Raw genomic sequence first — 25,460 nt, 5'->3', positions numbered from 1 at the left:
CAAGCTTCCCAGCGGCTTTGTTTACCTACTTAAGCCTCAGCAATGGCGGGCGCCCCTCCCCCAGCCTCGCTGCTGCCTTGCGGATAGATCGCGGCAGACTGCTGTGTTAGCAGTGAGGGAGGCTCGGTGGCCATGGGACCCTTCCAGCCAGGTGTGGGATATATTCTCCTGGTGTGCCCGTTTGCTTAAAGCACAGTATTGGGGTGGGAGTTACCCGATTTTCCAGGTGTTGTGTGTCTCAGTTCCCCTGGCTAGGAAAAGGGATTCCCTTCCCCTTGCGCTTCCCAGGTGAGGCGATGCCTCGCCCTGCTTCAGCTCTCGCTGGTCGGGCTGCAGCAGCTGACCAGCACCGATTGTCCGGCACTCCCTAGTGAGATGACCCCAGTATCTCAGTTGAAAATGCAGAAATCACCGGTCTTCTGTGTCGCTCGCGCTGGGAGTTGGAGACTGGAGCTGTTCCTATTCGGCCATCTTGCCTTATTTCATTTTTTGCAGCTATTGTAAAGGAGGTTGAGTTCTTGATTTGATTCTCCACTTGGTCACTTGTTGTTGTATAAAAGAGCTACTGATTTGTGTACATTAATTTTGTATCTGGAAACTTTCCTGAATTATTTTATCAGTTCTAGGAGCTTTTTCTGGAGGAGTCTTTAGGGTTTTCAAGGTAAATGATCATATCATCAGCAAACAGTGACAGTTTGACTTCCTCTTTATCGATTTATATGCCCTTTCTTTCTCTTGTCTGATTGCTCTGGCTAAGACTTCCAGAACTATGTTGAAGAGGAGTGGTGACAGTGGGCATCCTCGTTTTGTTCCAGTTCTCAAAGGGAACACTTTTCAACTTTTCCCCATTCAGTATTATGTTTGCTGTGGGTTTGTCACAGATGGCTTTTATTACATTGAGGTATATCCCTTGTATGCCGATTTTGCTGAGAGTTTTAATCATAAAGGGATGGTGGATTTTGCCAAATGCTGAATCTACTGAGATGATCATGTGATTTTTAGTTCTGTTTATGTAGGGTATCACATTTATTGACTTGCATATGTTAAACCATCCCTGCATCCCTTGTATGAAACTCACTTGATCATGACGGATTATCTTTCTGATATGTTGTTGGATTCGGTTAGCTAGTATTTTGTAAAGGATTTTGGCATCTAGGTTCATCAAGAATATCAGTCTGTAGTTTTCTTTTTTGGATATGTCCTTTCCTGGTTTTGGTATTAGGGTGATGCTGGCTTCATAGAATTAATTACGGAGGGTTAATTCTTCCTCTATAATAGTGTCAAAGGATTGGTACCAATTCTTCTTTGAATGTCTGATATAATTCTGCTGTGAATCCATCTGTTCCTGAACTTTTTTTTTGTTGGTAATTTTAAAATTACCATTGCAATCTCACTGCTTCTCTATTGGTCTGTTCAGGGTATCTAATTCTTCCTGATTTAAGCTAGGAGGGTTGTATTTTTCCATGAATTTATCCACCTCTTCTAGGTTTTCTAGTTTATGTGTAAAGGTGTTCACAGCAGCCTTGAATGATGTTTTGTATTTCAGTGGTGTCAGTTGTAATATCTCCTGTTTTGTTTCTTAATGAGATTAATTGAATTTTCTTTCTTTTCTTGGTTAATCTTGCTAACAGTCTATCAATTTTATCTTCTCAAAGAACCAGCTTTTTGTTTCATTCATCTTTTGCATTTTTTGTTTGTTTGTTTCAATTTCATTTAGTTCTGCTCTGATCTTGGTTATTTCCTTTCTTCTGTTAGGTTTGGGTTTGGTTTGTTCTTGTTTCTCTAGTTCTTTGAGGTGTGGTCTTAGAATGTCAGTTAGCGCTCTTTCGGTCTTTCTGATGTAGGCCTTTAGGGCTGTGAACTTTCCTCTTAGCACTGCCTTTGCTGTATCCCAGAGGTTTTGATAGGTTGTGTCATTACTGTCGTTCAATTTGAAGAATTTTTTTAATTTCCATCTTGATTGCGTTTTTGACTCAATGCTCATTCAGGAGCAGGTTATTTAATTTCTATGTATTTGCATGGTTTTGAAGGTTCCTTTTGGAGTTGCTTTCCAGTTTTATTCCACTGAGGTCTGAGAGAAGGCTTGATGTAATTTCAAATTTCTTAAACTTATTAAGGCTCATTTTATGGCTTATCATATGGTCCATCTTGGAGAAAGTTCCACGTGCTGTTGAATAGAATGTGTATTCTGCAGTTGTTGGATGGAATGTTCTGTATATATCCGCTAAGTGTATTTGTTCCAGGGTATAGCTTAAATCCATTGTTTCTTTGTTGACTTTCTGTCTTGTTGACCTGTCTAGTGCTGCCAGTGGAGTATTGAAGTCCCCTGTTATTGTTGTGTTGCTGTCCATCTGATTTATTAGGTCTATCAGTAATTGTTTTATAAGTTTGGGAGCTCCAGTGTTAGGTACATATATGTTTAGGACTGTGATATTTTCCCGTTGGGCAAGACCTTTTATCATTATATAATGTCCCTCTGTCTCTTTTGACTGCTGTTGTTTTAAAGTTTAAAGTAACTGTCATTCTTTTAAAAAAAATTTTCTTTACTTTTTTTTAAATCAATTTTACTTTCTTCTGCTAATATTTTTACAGAATGGTTTCACCTCATAAAAGATGTGGGTCATCCATAACATTTCATCATAAAAGAAAACATATACCATTCAAAATATACTACATCCCTTTCTGCTACCATGTTTTCATTAGTGAATATGTACTTATAAAAGGGATTTAAACAGTGATTTTCCAAGAATAATGTGAAAAGTAAAAATAGTTTTATCTTTTCTCCAGTATTCATTGCCAAAGTATATGTGCTGCTAAATAACAAGTTTTCTTTTATTCTTAGATAGTTCATATTGGCACTTTTTGGGTTTTTTTAAATTATGCATTTTCACTGGGTAATCAGATGGGCTTCTTTATAATCGGTTTTTGTCATTGTTTTATAGTAAACTCTTGCTTTTCAGAATTTGAAGTCAATCTTCAGCAGCAAATATTTTTATTTTTATGAAATTCATGAGCTGTCATGATATAAAGATCCTCTGTAAAATTACTTTAAGTCTTTCAATTTCCTATATTGAAGGTTTAAAATTTTGTGGTTTATTCTTGTTGCCATTTTTATATTTGCTCTTTTTTACCTAATTTGTCTTTCTCCTCTGGTTGCTTTAAAGACTTTTTCCTTTACCCCGGTTTTGATCAATTTGATTATAATATGTCTTGGTGAAGTTTTCTTCATTCATGTTTCTTGTGCTTGGAGTTTGTTTAGCTTCTTGGATCTGTGGGTGTATAGTTTACATCAAGTTTGGAAAGATTTTTGCCATTATTTCTTTTTAAAAAAGGGTTTTTTTGGGGTCCACCTTCTTGTGTCCTCTTCTTCGGAGATTCTAATTTCATGTATTTTATGCCACTGTAAGTTGTGTCATAGCTCACTGATCTCTATTTTTATAAGATTCTTATTTTTTGCTCTTGTTTTATTTTGGATAGTTTCACTGCTAAGTCTTCAAGTTCACTGATTTTTACTTCTGCAATGTCTAACATGCTAATAATCTCATCTGGTATATTTTTCAACTCAAACATTACAGTTTTCATTTAGAGAAGTTTGATTTGGGTTTTTGTATCTTCTAGGTCTCTACTTAACTTTTTGAATAGAGGGAACATAGTTATCATAAATATTTTAATTGTCATTGTCTACTAATTCTAACATCTTTATCAGTTCTAAGTCGGTTTTATTTTCATAATTATTGATCACATTGTACTGCCTCTTGGCATACATGGTAAACTTTGACTAGATGCTAGACATTATGGATTTTACATTGTTACATGGTAGTTATTTTTATATTCCTTTATATAAATCTTCAGTTTTGTTCAGGGATGTAGTTATATCACTTAGAAACAGTTTGATCCTTTCAGGTCTTGCTTTCATTATTTGCTACATAGGTCCAAAGCAGCCGGTTATTCCCCACTATTCAGGCAGAACCTTCCTGAGTACTTACTCTACTCAGTGCCACTTGAATTATGAATTTTTCCAGTCTGGTTGCTGGTAACAGGCACTGTTCCTGCAACCCTACATGGCCCTATGTGAGTGCCAGAAACTGCTGCCTTTAATCCTCTAGGATGATTATTTCCCTCACCTCAGGTAGGTTCTTCACATGCATGTGATGATCAGCACTCTGCTGAATGCTCCAGTGGGTTCCCCTAGTTATTTCTCTCTGCAGCTCTCTCCTCTCTGGTACTGTCCTGTGAATTCTAGCTATCTTAGTTTCCCCACACTCACAGCTTCATCTCCTTAGGGAGTGTGCTGGGCTTTGTCTCAAGTCCCCTCCCTGTACTATGTCCTGGAAACTCTATCAAGACCGTCAGCTGGGGCAATCACAGGGCTCACTTCATTTGTTTCCTATCTCTCAGAGATTACTGTCCTTCCTTGCCTCCTGTCTGGTGTTTCAAAACCCTTGTTTCATATATATTTTGTCATTTATTTCAGGCAGAAGGGTAAATCTGGTTCCATCTTTAGAGAAAGCAGAAGTTCCACTCATCCATTTTGAGAGACTGTGTCAAACAATTTGCTGAATGCCATGTAATTATGTTCATGGAATCCCCTACCCTCATGTGTATTATTAGTCCAACCCAAAAAGAACATTAGATGGTCCAGCAAGAACTTGCTTTTAGAAATCCTTTCCGATTCTTCATGATGACTAGTTCCTTTCTGTCTTCATACCATGACTTCCTAGAATTTTGTGAAAATGGACGTTAAATACATCTATATTTTCTTCAGTACAACTGCATTTGTAGTAGTAATTTAACAAGTTACTTTTCTTCCTTTGGGGTTCTAGTTTCATCTTAGCCATAACTGTTTATCTGGAATATAATTTGTTATTTTAAATTACTGCAAGAATCCAAATAAATTATATACCAAGGTACTATTTCAAATGCGATTTTGCAATCAATATTAATATTTTAGGAATAATGGAGGGAAACAGTGGGATAGGAGAAAGATAATTTTAAAGAAGGGAAAAGTTGGACTGAAGGGGTTAGAGGAAAGGAGGTTGGAGTTAAAGTACGAGTGCTTTGTATTTTATCTTATAATTCCCTTTCTAGCATGCCATTGCTTTCCTTATTTTTTTTATTGTGGTAATAAACACGTGACATAAATTTACAATCTTAACCATTTTTCAGCATATAGTTCAGTAGTGTTAAGTATATTCATGCTGTTCTTTGCAAAACTAAAACTAATTTCCATCCCCCTCCCCAAGTCCCTGGTAACCACCATTCTACTGTGCTTTCATAAATGTGACTACTTTAGGGACCTCATAGAAGTGGAATCACCCCATATTTGTCTTTTTATGTCTGACTTATTTCACTTAGCATAATGTCTTCAAGGGTCATCCATGCTGCTTGCCTGATTTTGATTCTAGAACTCTATTTCCTACTACTTCTCCTAGTGAATGTACTTTAGTCGGTCTAGTTTCTGTAGTATTTTTCTAAAGGTATTTTTTCAGGCTGAATCATTCTTTTCACAAAGCTACTTTCTGTTTTACCTCACCTATTAACATCTTACTAATTCAGCATCATTTTAGTCTTTCTTCATGACTACTCTAGCCTGCACCAAAATTTCCTTCTCTGAATTTCTAAAACATTTATTTTCTATTTAGCACCAAATACAGTTGTCCCTCAGTATCTATGGGGGATTGGTTCCAGAACCTCTCGCAGATATAAAAATCCTTGAATGCTCAAATCGTTGATATCAAATGGTATCATATATTCATATAACCAATGCATATGCTGCCATACACTTTAAATCTATGTAAATAGTTGCTATATTATATTGCCTAGGGAATAATGACAAGAAAAAGGTCTACACATGCTCAATACAGATGCAATTTTTAAAAAACTGTATCTTCAATCCATGGTTGCTTGAATCCATGAACCCATGGATATGGAGGGCCAACTGCATATACTTCATATTTTTATTAAATTTGTCCATGCCTAAAGGTAAGAGATTTCTAAACTAGACTCCAAGCTCTTTACGGGTGGAGTATATATTTCATATACTTTAATTCTCAAATAACACAACTCTGAGAAAGCAGGTATTTAATAAGTACATATTGATTTGACTTAGCTTTTCTCCAGGAGTAAGTGAGCAGAAAACAGCAGAATAGGGGACCTGGTGTTACTCTTTTCATCCAGCTGGAAAAATAGTTCTCTCACGGTAGGAGGCTAACTTCAAGATCCAGTTACAGACAAGATAAAAGATAAACGAAAGGAAACAGTGGCTTTGTTTCTCAGTCTTCTCTAACTTTTTTTTCCCCTCATCTGAGAATCCTCACCCTCAATGATCCCACTGATTCTCTCCCTCTCCAAAATATATTACTTAGCACTTTTGCTTAGAAATTAAAAAATTATACTACTACTGATGTTTTATGGACAAGCCACTATCAGAGTTGTCTTTGAACTTACTTCAAAACCTTGCTCAGGGAATTTGCTTTAATAGTCTAATAGCTAGCTAACTATGCATTCATTTGCTTATACTGAGAATAACTTCATAAGCAAAGGAAGATAACAGTAGCAGTAAAAAAGAGAATTAAAACTATGAGAGGATACGACGATAACATTAGTACCAATACCTATTCTGGATAATTCACTAGTTTTCCCCTCCCTTTGGCCCCCAATATTTCATAAAACTTTCTTACTTTTTTTTGAGATGGAGTCTTGCTCTGTTGCCCAGGCTGGAGTGCAGTGGCACGATCTCGGCTCACTACAACCTCTGCCTCCCAGGTTCAAGCGATTCTCCTGTCTCAGTCTCCTAAGTAGCTGAGATTACAGCCGTGTGCCACCATGCCTGGTTAATTTTTGTATTTTTAGTAGAGACGGGTTTTCACCATGTTGGCCAGGCTGGTCTCAAAATCCTGAACTCAGGTGATCTACCCGCCTCAGCCTCCCAAAGTGCTGGGATTACAGGCATGAGCCACCACGCCCAGCCTGTAAAACTTTCAAACATAGAAATGTTGGAAGAATTTTACAGTGAAGTGCACATATACTTAACCTCCTAGAAGTAAATTGGTATCACAAATTGGTATCAAGTTGGTATCACAAATCTATTACTCTATTCATTTACTACTAGCTTTCTTTACAATACGACAATACATTCCTTTAGAAAAAGTAGCTAAGTTAGCAAACTAAACTAAGAATCAAGAATAACTTGCTTAGTAAAATTGTCTGCAAAGGAAGAACTAGAAGACAATGACATTTTTTAAAAACCAGGACAAACTTAGGGCAATAAACTGCAGGCAACAATATTTACCTGAGTTTTGAGAGAAAAATTGTTGCCACAAATTTTAGCTCCTACATTTCTGATTTTCGAAGCACTAGATTAAAAACATTTAGATTTTAATAAATAGCAAATTATTTTATAATATTTATTTATTTAATAACAGTAAATTAGATGAAATTACTTTTAACGGATGAATTTGAAAATTACTGGAAAGAAAAAATTAAGAGTAAGATTAAGTGTAGCCAAATGGTAAACAATTCTTTTTTTCTGATTCCTTTCAAAAACATATGATTAATGGACCATCAAAAAGTGAATGGACAAATAAAACGTAGTATATCCAAACAAGAGCATAATACTCATTAATAGAAAGGAATGAACTATTGATAAACGCAACATGGATTAACCTAAAAAGCAGTATGCAATAAAAGCCAGACATAAATGTTATTGTGGTAAAAGCCACGTAACAAAAAATTTACCAACCATTTTAAAGTGTACAGTTCACTAGTGTTGAGTATATTCACATTGTTCACCTTATAAAACTCAAACTCTATACCCCTTAAACAATGATTATCCTTTACCTCTTCCCTAATACTGCATGAATCAAATTATATTAAATTCTACAAGCAGCAACCTATAGTGACAGAAAACAGGTAAGAATTTGGGGGTGGGTAGAACTGACTGCCAAATTAGAATGGAAATGTTCCATGTATCAACTAAGGCTGATGTTTATTAAACATTTGCCAAAATGCAATAAACTGTACACTTAACATATTTCAATAAAGCTGATTTTAAAAGTTTTTTAAAAAAGACTAATGAACAAGGATGGAAAAGGATAGCCTTATCAGGTGTTACTGCTACATAAGTAAAATTTGGGTTGTAGCTCCCTCTACTGTAGCAAAATAAATTGGCAAAGAAACTGGCAAACATATTTCAAAGATTAAACTTTTGAAACTGGAAAGATGCTTATATTAAATAGTACGAGTGAAATTCACTGTGTGTTCTTATGCGTGCACGCATGTGCGTGTGTGTGTGTGTCCCAGTGCCTAATGTTTAGATTGCACTGTGACAGGATATAGGAGGCACTTAAAAATGTGAAGACCACGGTTCTCGTCTTCCAGTATATCTATTTGAAGAGAAGGAACTACAAAAATATAGCAGTTAAGCAAAGACTTGCCCACCTGACTTTATGCTAGGTTCTTTGCCAGTATAGTTAATTTCTTAATCCCTAATTGCCTCCATAAACGTTTCACTGGGTCACAGATACCAGTGGTTCTCAAAGTGTCATTCCCCCAGACCAGCAGGATCAGCATCACCTGGGAACTTGTTAAAAATGCAAATTCTTAGGCCTCACTCTAGACCTATTAAACAGAAACTCTGTCCAGAGCCCAGCATACCCCATTTTAAGAGGCTTCCAGGTGATTCTGATTCATGACGATTCTCAGGTTTGAGAACCACTTTTCTAGGTTACCAACTTTGTGTAACTTCTAACAACAGTTAGTTTGTACTGTTTCTGCTTTTCTCCTTTATGTGGGCACCTGGACCTTTGACTCTCTACTGAAAACAAATCCACAGCCCTGACATCCTCAGCTTTCACATTTTTCCTTGGGTCCCTTCTTCTTGCTTTATCAATTCTTTTACTCATTATCAGCTACCTCCTAACACTAAGTGAATTCTGAGATCAAGCTCTAAGCCCCAACCAGAAAATAAAGTAGGTCTATTATTCTCTTCTCTTTCCCCCTCTATTCTTATTATATACAAGATCTTATAACATTGCTGGGGTTTTTTAGCTGTCTCCTTTGAAATCAAATGATTCAATCCTTTATTCAGCAAACATTTAATACTGAAATACATATTATATGTGTGGCCCTACTGTAGATACTGGGGATAAAACAATAACCCAAATATATAAAAATACTGTAAACTCTTCACGTACTTTGTATTCTAATTGAGGAATGCTTAAGAAAATTATGTGCAGTGTTGGAAGATAGGTGCTATGATGAAAAGTAAAGCAGGGAAAAATAAGAGGGAGTAAGGGAACAATTTGAAATTGTATACAGGATGATCAAGTAATGCCTTAAACAGAACTGATAAAATGATATAATTAAAAACTAAAGAGTGATCAGAGTAAAGATGCAAATAGCCAACTTCTTTACTTGCCTAACAGACTAAAAATTTATCAACAAACTCAATACATATTTACTCAGTGCCTCATGTGCTAGGTGCTAGGGAGATCATAATAGTTAAAAGGAGAAGTCCCTACAGCTATGAAGCTTACATTCTACTGGAAGAAGATAGATTTAAAAAAAAAAAAATCCAAGCTGAGCGTGATGACTCACACCTGTAATCCCAGCACTTTGGAGGCTAAGGCAGTAGGATTGCTTGAGCCGAGCAGTTCAAGACCAACCTGGGCAACACAGCAAGACCCGCATTTCTACCAGACAAGAACAACACACACCTATGTCAGATGGGGATATGGTTTGGTTCCGTGTCCCACCCAAATCTCATGTGGAATTGTAATCCCCATAATCCCCATATGTAGAGGGAGGGACATGGTGGGAGGTGACTGGATCATGCGGGTGGTTTCCCCCATATTGTTCTCGTGATAATGAGTGAGTTCTCATGAGATCTGATGGTTTTATAAGTGTTTGACAGTTCCTCCTTCACATGCTCTCTCTTTCCTGCCACCATGTAAGATACGTCTGCCTCCCCTTCTGCCACGATTTGTTTCCTGAGGCTTCCCCACTTATGCAGTGAGTCAGTTAAACCTCTTTTCTTTATAAATTACCCAGTCTTGGGCAGTTCTTTATAGCAGTGTGAGAATGGACCAATACAGATGATGATAGTGTTACAAAGAAAAATAAAGGAGGACGAGGACAGAGAATAATGAAGTGTTTGGATAATACATAGGGCATATTTTTACAGGCAGGCACTCAAAACAGCATAATTACAAGTTAGGGAGAGACTGAATGAAATTTTTAGGATATAAGTTCTTTTATGTCAGGATTATTCTATTATATTCACTGATATAGCCCTAGCATACAAAACAGCTGGCACACATCAGGCATTTAACAACAAATATTTGTTGGATAGATTGTCTCATATATTACACTGTATTGTCTATATATTTTAATCACTATTTACTTAGTAGAAAAAGAGCTCACATCTTGATAAAGAACAAAGAGGTGGAATTAAGGATTCCAGAAAGCACTAGTTTAAAAGGGTGAGCAAACACTGAAACTTTCATTCCATTTACTTCCTGAGAATCTGATTGTTTGACTTTTCATCTATTTTCTTAACCTACAGAAAACAAGTTTTAAGTGATTTACTCTGTTGTCTAAGATTTACTGAAAAGGTTTGTTCATTTAAATCTTACTACACACTATCAGGTACTGCCTAAATGTTTCCATACTTCTCAGAATACCCATCTGATTTTAACCATTTCTAATTAGTTAATTTTCTAAAACGCTCTGAGTTTTCTGGAGAGTTAGCTCTCTCAGCGTATTTTGCTTAATTTTGTTATATCAAATGCACGTGCCATTGCCCCAGCCATCCATTTTACTTCTAGGAATCTAACTAACATTTATCTTCACAAAGGGAGCAGAGATATATGTAAAAGGACGTTCACTGCAGCACTGTTTATAACAGCAAAAAAACAGAACCAACCTCTATATCTAACAATAGGGTACTGATCAAACAAATTATAAAACATTCCTCAGTGGATTTATATATACCAATATGGAAACCTTTCCTAGATAAAAAGATGAAAATGTAAGTTTCAGAATAATAGTTATATATAATCTTACATATGGAGAAAAAAGGGTAAAGGATATATATTATATATATTTTTATATGTTTGCATATACCCAGAAAATTTCCAGAAGGCTGTATCAAGAACTATTTAATAAGTATTCTCTTTGGGAAGTGAGACTGGATGTGAGGCACAACGAAACTTATTTATTTATTTATTTATTTGGTCATTTCTTCAGTTCTATACTATTTAACTCATTTTGCAATATCCACATACTATTTTTTATAATTCAAAAAAAGCTGTATTAAAAACAACCTGATTTTTTAGGAGCTACACACTGTAATAGAGCTACACATTATAGTGTTTACACAACTGATTTTAATATGACAAGTGCTATGCTGTTATGTATATACAGATCAACAAACATGTTGATTGCATGCATGCTTGTTCTAACTCAAAACCCTAAACTAAAGCACTGAGGATATTAATATTTCATATAGACTATCAGGACAAATGAAGTACTGATAATACACACTTAAGGATATTTTCAGAATATACTTCCAAGTGGGGGCGCGGGCCACGGGTAGACCCTGCTTCCTTAACAACAACAACGAAAAAGAATATACTTCCATTGTACTTTCACTTAGAGTGTTTGAAAGTGACTAGATTCTTACATCCTTGCCAACACCAGAAGACAAACTTTTAAATCTTAAGCAGCGTGATAGTAAATAAAACATAGTATCTGATCTATTATTTCATTCATTTCTTACAAGTGGATCAAGCATTCTTCACGTGTTTATAGCCATTTCTTTTCTAAGAACTGCTACTACTTTTTTTAGTAGGCTTAGTATTTTTTCTTAATTTCTAATTTTAAGAAGTTTTCCCAGTGTGCCATCTGTCTTTTACTTTATTTAGTGCTCTTTTTTTCGTACAGATGTTTTTATTTTTATGTAATTAAATTTTCATTCTTTTCTTTAATGATTTCTGGGTTTTGAATCATACCATCTTTATCCCCAGGGTTGGAAAAAATTTCCAATTGTTTCATGGTTTTATTTCTCTTTTTAATATTTAAGGTTTTGTTCTACAGAAAATTAGTTTTGGTACTTAGCAGGGATCCAGCCTTCCTATTTTTTTCAAAATAGAGTATGTTTAAAGATGTTTTAAATATTTACAGAGGAAAAAACAAAAGTATTTTAAAACTAAAATAACTTCAATTAAGCTAAATTACAGTTCACATTTTGATATTGTTGAAATACTATTACCATGTTCATCTATGTGTTACATATGTACATGTGGACTTAATAGCCCACTTAATATTATACTGTGAAAAGTCTATAAAAATGCAATTGTTTTGGCTTCGTGATACTATTGTGGATGTGCCATAATTTATTTAACCATTCAGCTATTATTGAACAAATAATGACTCTTATTTTTATAACAGCAATAAACATCTTTGTACATAAGTCTTTGTTCATAACTCCGATTATTTAAGATTATTGACATATTCTTATATAGCTTTCCAGAATTTTACTACTATATTCAAAGTCTGAATTTCAAGAGATAGGGAGGGAAAAAGCACACAAGCAAGAGACACAGACATAATTTCTGCCCCAGAGACTTTGATACCAGTCAAAGTAGACATACTGTGGTGATAAATTTGATCTTAATTTTATGCTATTTCCCTTTCCTTTAATAACAAATTTCTTAAGAAGACTATGTTTCCAACTAACCTGTGATTTCTGAGCTGCCTAATGCCTAACATATATGAACTCAGAAAAAAATGGTTGAAATGTATCCTCAAAATATATACTTCTCTCAGTTTATCAGATCTTCAAATAAATGTGAAACAGAATTGAGGTAAGATGTAATGAAAATCTAATTCAATCAAAGATCTAAGTGAATGGGTGTAGACACTAAGGTACATACATAAAATAATACATTCCTTCAAAGTTTTTGATAAGAGGCTTATGACAGTAAATGGTATAAAGTGATAGAACTATAGAGAATCTACGTAGGAGACATTCTTTAAACAATTCAAGTGCTGCTGCTAGAGAACTGCTCCTAGGAGTCTTGGTGTTCTATCTGCTACTTTTCTCGCAATTCTTTCAGCTTAAGAGACTTTTGACCAACTGCTATTTCACGGAAACCAATGAATAAGACAATCCTTGGAGGGACAAAAGCCATTATCAAAGAACATATTTCTCTTTCTTGCAGCTGAAGAGAGGGGGCAGTAATACCATTTAGCTCTTCTTACAAAACAATCAAGACTCCAACCAAGTGTCTTTAAACAAGTTCATATGTTAACTAAAAGCTATTCATGGCTTTTCCTTTCTTGCACGACTCCTCCCGTTATTTAAAAAGCAAGCTGACTTGTATTTATTAGTGATAATGCACCTAAAATCTTCACCAACTGTCTAAATCTCATCTCAAAATATTCAGATATAAACAGTCTATAAATTTAATCTTGAAGAAATTTCTCTAGAGCCTCTGTCCTCCTCAAACTCAATGTATCATTCCCTTAATCTTCCTTTCACTTCTTCCCTGTATTCATGTCTTCTTTTTTGGTTTATATCCAGTTTTCATGGAGCATATCCTCCAAAAACTTACTGAGAAAGAGGATTGGAAGTGGATTTTCGATACCTTATGTGGCTAAAAACCCAGAATTCTAAGTTGGAATTAATTTTCTCTCATGAATCAACTGCTCCAATGCTTCTAGCTTTCATGACTATTCTTGAGAAGTATGAAGCCACCCTGAATCCATATCGATAAGACTTTATTCTACTCTCTCTCCCTGTGGAAGCTGAGATCTTTCCTTTACCCCAGGGGTTTTGAAATTCAACGTGCTATGCCTTGGTGTGGGTCTGCTTTCATCTTCTATGCTGGGATCTTGATGGTTTCCTTCAAGCTGGAAACATATCCTTCTATTTTGGGATATTTTCTTAAATTACCTTGTTATATTCATATTTTAAACTTTAAAAGTCAAAGTATAACATACATATACAAACATGCCAAATCTTACATGTTATATAGTTCAATAAACATTTCTAAGTCAATACTGTTTATTAATATTTAAAAGGCAATAACATGCTGATTAGAAACTGTAGTCAGGTTGGCACTGGAAACTTTAATATTAACTCTGATTCTTCCTTCTTACTGACACTCCTTATATCTAATCAGATATTCAGGTTTGTCAATCTACCTTTAGAGCTCTCATCTCATTCTTAATATGCCATGGTCTACCTTACAGCTATTCCCCTGCATACCAGTTCTGCCTTCAAGTCTGGTTCAAATGCTACTACTTCCAGGAAATCTTCCCTGGTTTTCCAGGTTAAGCAAACTCTCTTCTCTAAAAGACTTCTGCATTTTGTTAATATTTCTCTTATGCACTTAATGTATTTAAAATTTGTTGTATATATTGCATGTGTTTTATTTCCTGTACTAGAGTGTAAGAGTTTTTGAACCTTTGAAGGAATCTATCTCTGACCTTCCTCATTACATAGGTTTTGTTATGCCATCAGTATATATGCTAGATAAATATTAATAAATGAAGTAAGGACTATTAAGGGAAATAAAGTAGGAGACATGGCCTCTTCTGGGGAAAAAGGCATATCTATAGCAATAACTAATCCATAGTATAGCACCTATGACAACATGTAAAAGGTAAAATGACCCTCAGGTCAAGAATACAGGCTTTTTCATTTAACTTTGTCACTGCCGTGACAATCAGTTTCCATCTCTGGTAGCTAAAACACATTGATTGTTGCCTTTTAATGAATTCCCAATAAATTCCCACCATTTGGTAGAATATACAATCTTAAATTGACAGCTTCTGACAAAGCCTATTTAAATTAACTGATCTTTGAGAAATATTTAAGGGATCATACTTATCTTCATTCCTCTATAAAGTTTTAAGCTCTATTTTACAGTAAGACTACAGCTCCATTAATTTACATCTTCACAGAAATGACTTTATTCAATTGTATTTTACATCAGTTTTATAAAGAGTAAATCAGATTGAGTGTTTTGCATCTTCTCTAAGATCACTGTTTCAAACAAAATAAATATTTTCAAAATATTTACCATTACCATTATGTATTAGGTCGAACTGTATTAAATTGCCAATATTCAAATTACCCTTTTTAAAAGGGTAATTTCATATGGTTCACTTAATAGCTCAATATTTTCATAGAGTTATCCAATTTAAGTCATTTTATAATTTAGCAACATAAAAAATTCTGTCTCATTTGTCAAAGTAATGTGCTCCCTCAACTCCCAAAAATGATAATGACACTGTGCAGAATGATTCCTTTTTGCTTTCGCTGCCAGGAAGTGCAATGCTGAATGTACTGCTCAACAGTGACAATTTTCTTAGCCTAGGTGATGTTATAATTATTTGTATGTTTCTTTTTGTTTGACCTTTTTCACTTTTATTGCTCTAAATGTATGTTTTTTTAAAGGCAAAAATTGTAGCAAACATCCATCTATCTATTTATCTATCTATCTATCTATCTATCTATCTATCTATCTATCTATCTATCTATCTAACTGGTTACCTAGCGTACTGTTGTGTTGAGAAAAATTCTGCCTGAACTTGGCAAGGAAAAGTACCAAGATTAACTGGTGATATTCCATATAGGTACTCGAAGGGGATGAGGCAGCATACCATCTATTTCCAGCCCTATGCCGTGTACTAAAGTGCTAAAGTTTGTAGTGATGAGAGATTTGAGAATTAATTATGAAAGCCAGTCTGCAAGAGGTGAAATATGAACCGAAATTAGAAATGAGAGGCATTAATTGATAGAAAGGATAAAGGCATTCCCGCCAGAAGCAATTAAATATAAAATAGACAAATGCAACAGAACAAACTTTATATATATGTAAATATTTGAATGTACATTAGGTTGGTTTAAGAATAGAATATAGGATTAAAAGAATATGCACACAGTCTCAAAATTATCACTCCACAGATAGGTTATTAATTACAAAAAGAAAAAAGATTGTTTACATGACAATAATCAAATATAACCTATGCTCAAACCTAAAATCACCAATAATGGGCTAAACTGCTATGTGTCTCTTTAAGGGATGCAATGATAAGAACACAGATCAATATAATATTCATGCTGAAAATGTTTAACCTAAATCTGATCATGAGAAACAACTAGAAAAAAAATCTAAAATGGGGAACATTCCTCAAAGCAACTAGCCTGAATACTTTTAAAATGTCAATTTCATAAAAGATAAAAGAAAAACAGGAAAACTGCGCTGAAGGAGACTAGAGACATGACAACCAAAAGTAACAAATGATCCCGTACTGGATCCTGAATTGGCATTAAACAAAAAAAAAAAGTACATTACTGGAACAATTGGAGAAATCTGAAAATGGGACTACACGTTAGACAACAATATTATGTGAGTATTAAGGTTCATGAGTGTGAGAACTGAATGGTGATTATGTAAGATAATGACCTTTTCTTGAAAGTTACTGCTGAAATACCATAATGCTGGTCACTATCAACTTGTCCAGCAAAATGAAAAGCTAAAAAAAAAAAAAAAAAAAGTAAAACTATGTGTATATGTGAGTGTATGCCGAAAGAAAGAGAAGGAAATGTGGCAAAACTAGGTGAAAAGACACAAATAATCATTATTCTATATTACAGTTTTTCTAAAGTTAAAAAAGAAAAAAATAAAACAGGAGATACTACATAATCTGGGCCAAATTCCATAGTTTACAGACATGTAAACCAAAAGCAAAGAGATTTTATTTTGACATGTTCATTCAGCTAGATGTAGCTAGTGTACAACTAAAGTTCCCGTCGCTTTATTTTCTAGTCCAGTGCTCTTTCAACGTATACAGTCTCAAGCCTAATCACACAGGATAAATCAGAATAAGAAACATCTAGATGTAGGAAACTGAGTACCAGGCAGATGTTCTAAACCATCCCAGAAGTAATAAGGGGCTAGATTAGGGTCAATTGTAGAAATGGAAAGGAGGAAGCAAAATAAAAAAAAAAGTAACAGAAAGAAGCATAAAGAACTGGTGATATATTAAAAGGAGGAAGCAGAAATGATTCTATAATGTATAAGCTAAAAAGACAGGAAAACAACAGTACTAGGGGTAATAAAAGAAAAATTAGAATAAGATAGCATTTAGGATAGACATTTAGAAACTTAGTTCGATACAGGTACATTTTAATTGTAATATATGAGAATGTAAACTACAAGTATACTAGAATGTAAAATCCAGAAGGCAGGAATTTTTGTCCTGCTTGCCTATTGAAACATCCTCAAGTGTCTTGAACAGTGCCTGGTAATACACATTTGTTGAAAAAATAAAATGTTTACAAGGCTTTCATGTACAGCTATGCAAGAAATACAAATAAGAAATTTAAGAGAGTACAAAGAGATATTTATTTGGTCAGTCTTCAGGGAAGTGGACATATTTACAGCCTCCATCTTTTCCAGGTCTGCTTACAGAGAGCTCTACCTGGGGTTTTGAGTATAAAACCAAAATAAAGTTGTCTACTCTTTTCCATTGTTCCTTTTATGTGTATCTTTACAGTAAACCTCATCAGGAGGATGAGTGGCTATGATCATTTAGTACCATCAAAACTGCATGATTATTCCTAACAGATTTCATTAGCTACAGTAGGGAGCTCAGGTATGATCCCAGGACCAGCATTATCAGTAACACGTGGAAGCTTGTTAGACATGCAAAATTTTAGCCTAAACTCCAGATCTACTGAAACTTTGTGGGTGTGGACCTAGTTACCTGTGTATTAAGAAGACTTCCAGGTGATTTTAATGCACATTAAAGAACAAGGAACAAAAAATTTTAACAGGTACTAAGTACTTTTTGGATAAAATACCTACCTTACAGTCTAAGTCATTCTTCTTGAGATGTAGCTAAAAAGTTTACACATCCAATTACATAAAAGATATTTACAATAAAATTTAGTGTAACCTGTCACATAGTCATAATTCATCATCTAGTGATCACACAGCAAAACTAGTCTAGTCTAAAAATTTTTTTAAAGCGATATACTTACTTTAATGTTTCAGCAAGAAAAAAGCTCTGCTGTACATCATCATGTGTAGGAGTAGAGGAATATACATCTTTAACTCCAGAAAATCCACCACTAACTCGGCAATACTTTTCAATGGCCTATGAAATAGATCAGACAAAATAAGCAATTCTGCAGAATTTCAAGTTTTGAAGGACAACAAAACTCTGAAGGACAATAGTCAAAAGTTCATAAAGATTTGCATGAAAATTTGATGGCTTAAAAATAATATATTATCAAAAGGAAATATTCTTATACTGGAAAAATTAACTCATACAAGAAATAGGATGTTTCCCATAGAACTTCTCTCTCTCCAAAACCCTTTAATCTTTTTAAGACATCTTATATTTTCCTAACTTAGAAATCAAATTTAGGCTATTTTTTCGAAATGAGGGGTGTGTCTGGCAAAATAAAGGTCCATTAGTTCTGACAAATCAAGATGGAGGTCAGTTTCGATTAACAATTTTTATTGCAATTTTACCACTTCCAAGGACAAACAATAATCCACAACATGCTAAAAAAGTATTACTTAGGAGCACTCTACAGTAATAGCAGTGAGAGATCATATTTACTAAATACATACTATGTGCCAGACATTGCATTATCATAATCCTATGAGTTAGCCATTACAGGTGGTACCAACTGGCAGAAAGAGCCCACCTACCACAATAATAATTATAGTATAAAGAGTTAACAATTATAAGCTATTTACTATGTGCTACAAGCTGTTCTAAGAGCTTTAAATATAGTCACATTTGAATTTCACAACTCTATGAGGTTAACAGCCTCACTTTTCAGATGGGAAAACTGAGACACAGAGTAATTTGCTCCACATTATTAACTACTGTGCTTTACTGCTTGACTGAGAGTTAAAATTCTTCCTCTTTTTGCATCTTTGGGCATGTCTAAATAAAATATACTGAATCAAATGGAATCTATTCACAACCTTATTTTTTAAATTCAAAGCAACCAAACAGTCTGCTTATGCAGGTACAGCACAGTCCAGAATTCAGCCATTCATGAAAAGCGGAAAGCACATGTGGTTCTGTTTTTCTATTCTACCTAACACTGGGAGGTCATCCAATGAAGTCATGGGTACTTAACTAATCATCGCTGTCTGCCATGGCTTGTTGTTTCTAGTCTTGCTACTTTTCTTACTTTTCTGGGCTTCTCCTTCCTATGAAAAGCTAACTAACATTAAAAAGGTGTTTATTTAATCAGTCTGTTCATTTTATAGCTCCATTTTGATTATAGCTAAGTTTAAGGGGTTTGGTGCTTTTCTCTAATACATTATAAAGAAATTTTGGATACAAGACTTTTTAAGTACTTTTCTTCACAATAATCATGTGTCTTCACCACCATATGAACTATCAAAATGGCTGAAGAATAATAAGAAAGTAGTGGGGAGGCATGACTAATCTTTAAGACATTTAGAGTCACGAGGGCAAGTTTGGAAGTTTCAATACGTAAACAGAACAGCTAAGGCTACAGAAGACATGCTATACAGCTATTCTGCTTCACCCAGCCTTCCCTTTGCTTTCTTCACACCCAAGAGGAGAGGCCAACGGTGATGCATGAGCAAATACTATTTAAGATGTGACACTTCCTCTTTTGCCTCCATTCCTCCCTCTTCTCATCACTTCCACTGCACACTTCTGAAACTTGAATTTAGAATATAAGTACTCCAGTTCTTGTTCTTGATCAATTACACATTGAGTTTGTGTTTGTCCACATAGGCTATAAAAGCAAAATTCTACCTCCCATAATTCAAATTTAGACAGACATGGGCTAAAGTCTGACTCTGTCACACCTCTCCTTAACAGACAAAAGTAGGGTCATACTTGAAGAAAGCACACAGGAAAAAAGGACCTTAGGAAAAGGATGAATTATCCTAAAGTATTCCTCAATGACAAAAAGTGCTTCTGCCACCACTTTCCACTCCTCACGTGATTCAGACATATCCCCCTCATTCCTCTAAATAAGAAGCATTAAATAACAGGGGATGTTCAAATGAAACAGGTTCATTATATGATTATTTTACCTATCTATTTCCTTTACATAAAATAGTGCTTAATTTATGGAAGCATTAGTAAGCCACTGCTAACAACAGAAGCGTGTGTGCATTCTATTCCCAAACCACTGTGGCAATAGTTTGGCTGTCTTCTCAACTGTGGCAGCACCCTCCTACACAGAGAATTTCACTAGTAGCTGTGCTCCCAATTCTGGACCCAAGGAGCCAAGGAAAAGCAGCATCAATAAATGCTGCATCTGTTCCTGTCCTGTGTAACCACTTGCTTCCATTAATATGCTCTTATTGTTAAAGTCCAGGAGGACTACCTAGGTCTGAACGACAGGTGAAAAATAAGTGTACTCCCCTTAGTTCAAGATCTCACATTATTCCTAGGTTATGGCTGTGGTCTCCCAAACCCACCAACTTGTGGATTACAATCAGATCCTTTTGCTTTGTTACTCCCCATTGAAAAAAGCCTTCAGGAGTTCCTTCCCCCTTATAAAACATTTAGTAGTTCTGTAAGGAATTCTCAAAAGTCAAGCAGCTTTTGCAGGTAGAAGATGCTAAGGAAAAAAGAAAACAAGATTTGAAGGGCTTTTGGATAAGCAAAGAACTTTCTATTACCACTTCCCATCGACAGCACTTACATAGCAGCTGACAGAAGTAACTAAGATAGTGTGTATTGCAGGGAGGGAGTTGTGCACACACATCTTATTTCCTGAACAACTAAGAACCTTTGATTTGGTGTGTAAGGCTGTCTACATAATGTCTCCAATCTTCTCTCCCGCTTTGCCACTGTGAAACGTTCTCTTTACATAAATTGGTATACATCTTGCCCTAAAACATATCTCATACATTCCTGTCTGGGCAATTTACCAGCACTACTGACCTCATTTGGGATTCCTTAGTCATTCTATCTAGATTGTAAGCTTAAGTTAAACAATTTGAATATGAATAGTCACCATAATTAGTGCTATTTATCACAATTAGTAAATCTCAAAGAATAAAACAACCCCTTACCCCTGGGAATAAGCTATACTTTTATAAAAGACTAATAGTTTTTTCCTCCCTAGGTACTGATAGCCATGGATTCCCTGAAAGACTAGCATTTTAAGAGTAAACTCCTTGCTTCCTTTACCTACTAACCATTAAAGATTACTCCTTTGAAATATATATTTATATATTTTAAAAATATTTTAATATTTTAATATATATTTAATATGTATCATAAGATTTATTTCTACTGCCAAGAAACTTAAATTGACTAAGAGTTTCTTCATTAGATAAACAAAACTGCCCTACAGATACTAAAATGAGGTAACATGGGTGAGGATACATGGCATCATAGGAGGGCATGACGTAACACTCTTGCAGATAAAATGGAATATTAGCTTATTTACCAGTGCTGCTTCCCAGCCCCATTGCCTGTATCTTGGATCATGAGTGAATCGCCATAGGTACCAATAGGTTTCAATTACTTCTGGACGGAGGATGTAATACTTTTCAGCCTGCCGGACAGCCACAGCCTCCACTGCACCATCAAACTTGAATGATTCAGGACCTAGCTTTAATGCTGTAACATGACAAAAGAAATAACTGAGCAAAATAAACCATTCAAGTTTGTTTGCAAGGACTTCTTTCTTCCCTGAAATAATAGAATATGAAGTAATTTTTATTGTTTATTTTTATTGTTGCTGTTTGCACTCAGTACAAAATGAGTCATTTTAAAAGATCCACATTTGGTTTTCTTAAAATAGACATAAATATTCCTATTATTCTCACATAAAATGTTTCTCAGAATAATGTGTATCAACATATTGCTAAATCCAATTCTACCAATAAGAGTCTAGTAATCTTTTGGAAACAAATGCAAACCTAGACATTTGCACATCATATAGTCCACTGTGGTCCGAAATAAAAGTACATAGATAATTATATTGTGTGGATTTTTTTTAAGGCAAGGTAATTTTTAAAGACATTTTGCCATAATACACACGTATAAGAAAACATTTTAGAGGTTAGATCATGAATTGATTTAGTTGTAGATAATTATAGTATAAATTTAGCTGGAATAACTATTAAGGAGAAATGAATGGATATTTTAAAATATGGTGGCCAAAAATTATAGCACAGCTATAAGAAAACACAGCAGAGGATTAATAACCTGCTGGAAAGTTAGCAAAACTAGGATGGTACTTTTTAATTAAAGGATCTAAATTGAGATTAAAGACAAGTAGAAACAACAGAAGACTTGACAATACAGGACACAAATCAAATAATCATTTTTTGGTTTACCATAACAAAGAGGGTCACAGGTTTATCAACTTGCAATGTGAAAATGACAATCAGAAAAAGAATCAGCATCAGCAATGTCATTATGAAATGTGAAAATCAGAAATATAAGGAAATCCTTTCATAACTCTGATACACTATGAATTTCTGAAAGGCAGGGAATATATCTTGTTCATACTTTAATCTATAAGCATCTAGCATAATACTTGGCATATAATGGCTGTTCCCTATTTCATGGAGTAAATATTTAATTATAATAACTATGATATACCATATTTTAGTATGTATGCTATATGAAATTCAATTATTTTAGGTCTATTATTTGATTTTTGGTCAAAATCTGTCAAATAACAATCCTTATTCTCGTGGATCCTAATATAAAATTGAATATCCATCCTGGTCCTCAATGTTTTACTAATTTTAGCTATATTTTAAGTGCATAATTGACATTTTATATCAACACAATAATTTAATTTAGCCTCTATGAATATCCATCCTGGTCCTCAATGTTTTACTAATGTTTTAGCTATATTTTAAGTGCATAATTGACATTCTATATCAACACGATAATTTAATTTAGCCTCTATTTCAAACTCAGATCACTGCCGTTATACGTATTACACACCAACACTTAAACTACCCTGAAATAACACTACTTCACTGTCCTCTTGACTTATATTCTTTCAAGAAACGGAACCCTTGATTTAGTTAACGAGAAAACTGAAGAATCAATTTTGCTATAAGTTAATAATTCCTTACTGTATAAAAATAACTTGACAGATTTATGAACTAGTATAAATTTTAGGTAAATCATATTTGTTTCATGGTATCTGATGATAAAGTAACCCTAAAACAGAAATTGTTGTTTGATAAAATTAATGATTTGCTTCTGAAATCAAATAAAATTTCTAGTTTTTTGGCTTTCAGGGAGCTCATTATCCATTACCTCATATAGAAACTCATGTTTTAAAGCCAGGGAAAATCTTGGAAGGTCTAGTCCAGTGTTTTCAGCCCCTTTTCATTACTGCACCCCTAAGAAGCGTTTTGCCTTTTTAAAAAAAGTCTAATTGACTTCTCCCTCCATAAAATTTTAATACCAAATATATACTGTGTATGACTATATGTATATCTGTGCTTTATACACAAAGAGTAAAAATTTTTTCAGCCCCAATCAAGCCAATTTTTGTCACCATTTAAGAATCATCTCCTTTTCTAAGTAAGGACACTGAAGTTCAGAAAATATTTGCCCAATGCAATGTCAGAGGATCTTTTAGTTAAAGCCATAAACAATTCCAAAACTATTGGTGAACTAATTGAAAACTACTAGTTAGCCAGATACCAATAAAGATAAATACTATTATCTTTTGGTTATTCTTTTATCACAAGAGGATAGGCAAGGCAATGTAACTGAAATCAGTCAATTTTATGTTCTTTTAAGTAACTGTTTTACAGAAGCTGAAATGGCAAAATAGATTCTTATATTAAAATAAATGTTATTCCATTTATTCCCAAATACCCCACAATTCTTGTCTTTAAAACGATTACTTCAAAATCTTTAACAGAAACAGCAGCAGAATTCAGAATTTAAAAAATAATGCAGAGACACATTTCCAGAATTAAAATTCAAGTTTTTAAGAAAATGATTTGCCATGTTGGTGTAAACTATTTGGAAGTAACAAGCGCCTATATATTCTTCTTATTGCTAAATACATTTTTAACTTAGAGATTATTTTGGACTATATAATTAGCCTTATTAATATTCTTACCAGTTCTGTCATATGACTCATGACAAGTACGTGCAATTTCTGCCCCCAGTTCTAAATAATGACCAGCTTTATCTGTTCTGGAACCATCCGCTCCCAGTGCAAACATTCCCCCAGCAAAGCAGGCCAAATGCCCCATCTTTTTTTCCAAGTGCCCATTCTTCCATTCTCCAATAAAGACAAGACCTCCACGAGATTTCTTAATAAGATGTTTTTCTATAGCCTATAGGAAAGAAAAGATATTCAAAATTTTAGATGCAAACTATTAAGTGTTCAAACTTACTATATCCTTCTGGCCATTATAAAACCTGGGTAACATGATAGTCTATAAAGTAGTAACTTTCCCAAACTAAGAGACTTAATTAATAGTAAGTGTTGGAGTGGGGGATCAAACTGCATATAATCTGGAACAAATACCTGAATCACTACCATAATAAGACAGCGTGGAAGAGGAGAGACTTGGCCTAAAGATTACCTTCTACATAGTATTATCTTTAGTCCCTTACTTCTCAGACTTATGCATTTGTTTTGGATGCGTTGTCATGGATAAGAGAAGCCATATTATAAACATTGTCTATCTTCCTGGAATATAAATTTTACTCAAAAGATGTGGGAATGGTGAGAGAAACAGTCTATACTAAACTTGAGTATATCAGAGTATAACAATCACATTTCATTTTTAAAATGAGATTTTCAAGAGCTTTGCTCCTTTGGAACATGTTCTTAGACTTTGCTGAGATGAGCTATTTTCTACCTTTAGAGGTATTTCTATGGAAAAGTATAAGCAATGGCCATTAACTCAGTTTTCTTTAGTAGAAACTATTATGTATGATTAGTGGTTAACTTTTCTTTCTGACAAAAAGGAATATTTTTATTGTCAGTTGTTTGCTGACAAGTTTAATAACAATCAGGCTTGGAAAATTTTACTCTATATTCTCTGTAATAATAATGTGAGTTTAGGCCGGGTGCGGTGGCTCAAGCCTGTAATCCCAGCACTTTGGGAGGCCAAGACGGGCGAATCACGAGGTCAGGAGATCGAGACCATCCTGGCTAACACGGTGAAAACCCGTCTCTACTAAAAAAAATACAAAAAACTAGCCAGGCGAGGTGGCGGGCGCCTGTAGTCCCAGCTACTTGGGAAGCTGAGGCAGGAGAACGGCGTAAACCCGGGAGGCGGAGCTTGCAGTGAGCTGAGATCTGGCCACTGCACTCCAGCCTGGGCAACAGAGCGAGACTCCGTCTCAAAAATAAATAAATAAATAAATAAATAATGTCAGTTTTACAGAACTGGAGTGACTATGTCTTACTGATCACCTATATT

General features: G+C 34.6%; 1 protein-coding gene across 1 annotated transcript in view; it reads right to left on the bottom strand.

The window, feature by feature from the left end:
- Positions 1-25,460, bottom strand: part of MAN1A2 (mannosidase alpha class 1A member 2) — a 175,571-nt gene that overhangs the window by 11,869 nt on the left and 138,242 nt on the right. The window contains exons 10-12 of the mRNA XM_017869826.1: positions 24,143-24,362; positions 21,485-21,657; positions 18,059-18,174 (exon numbers count right to left, since the gene is read on the bottom strand). Of these exons, the coding sequence (XP_017725315.1) occupies positions 18,059-18,174; positions 21,485-21,657; positions 24,143-24,362 (509 nt within the window). The remainder of the gene's footprint in view (positions 1-18,058; positions 18,175-21,484; positions 21,658-24,142; positions 24,363-25,460) is intronic.

The sequence above is a fragment of the Rhinopithecus bieti genome, unplaced genomic scaffold (genome assembly GCF_001698545.2).
Source record: "Rhinopithecus bieti isolate Rb0 unplaced genomic scaffold, ASM169854v2 scaffold_3040, whole genome shotgun sequence".
Classification (NCBI taxonomy): Eukaryota; Metazoa; Chordata; class Mammalia; order Primates; family Cercopithecidae; genus Rhinopithecus; species Rhinopithecus bieti.
Note: the sequence above shows the minus strand (reverse complement) of the source record. Positions and strands in the feature narration are given on the sequence as shown.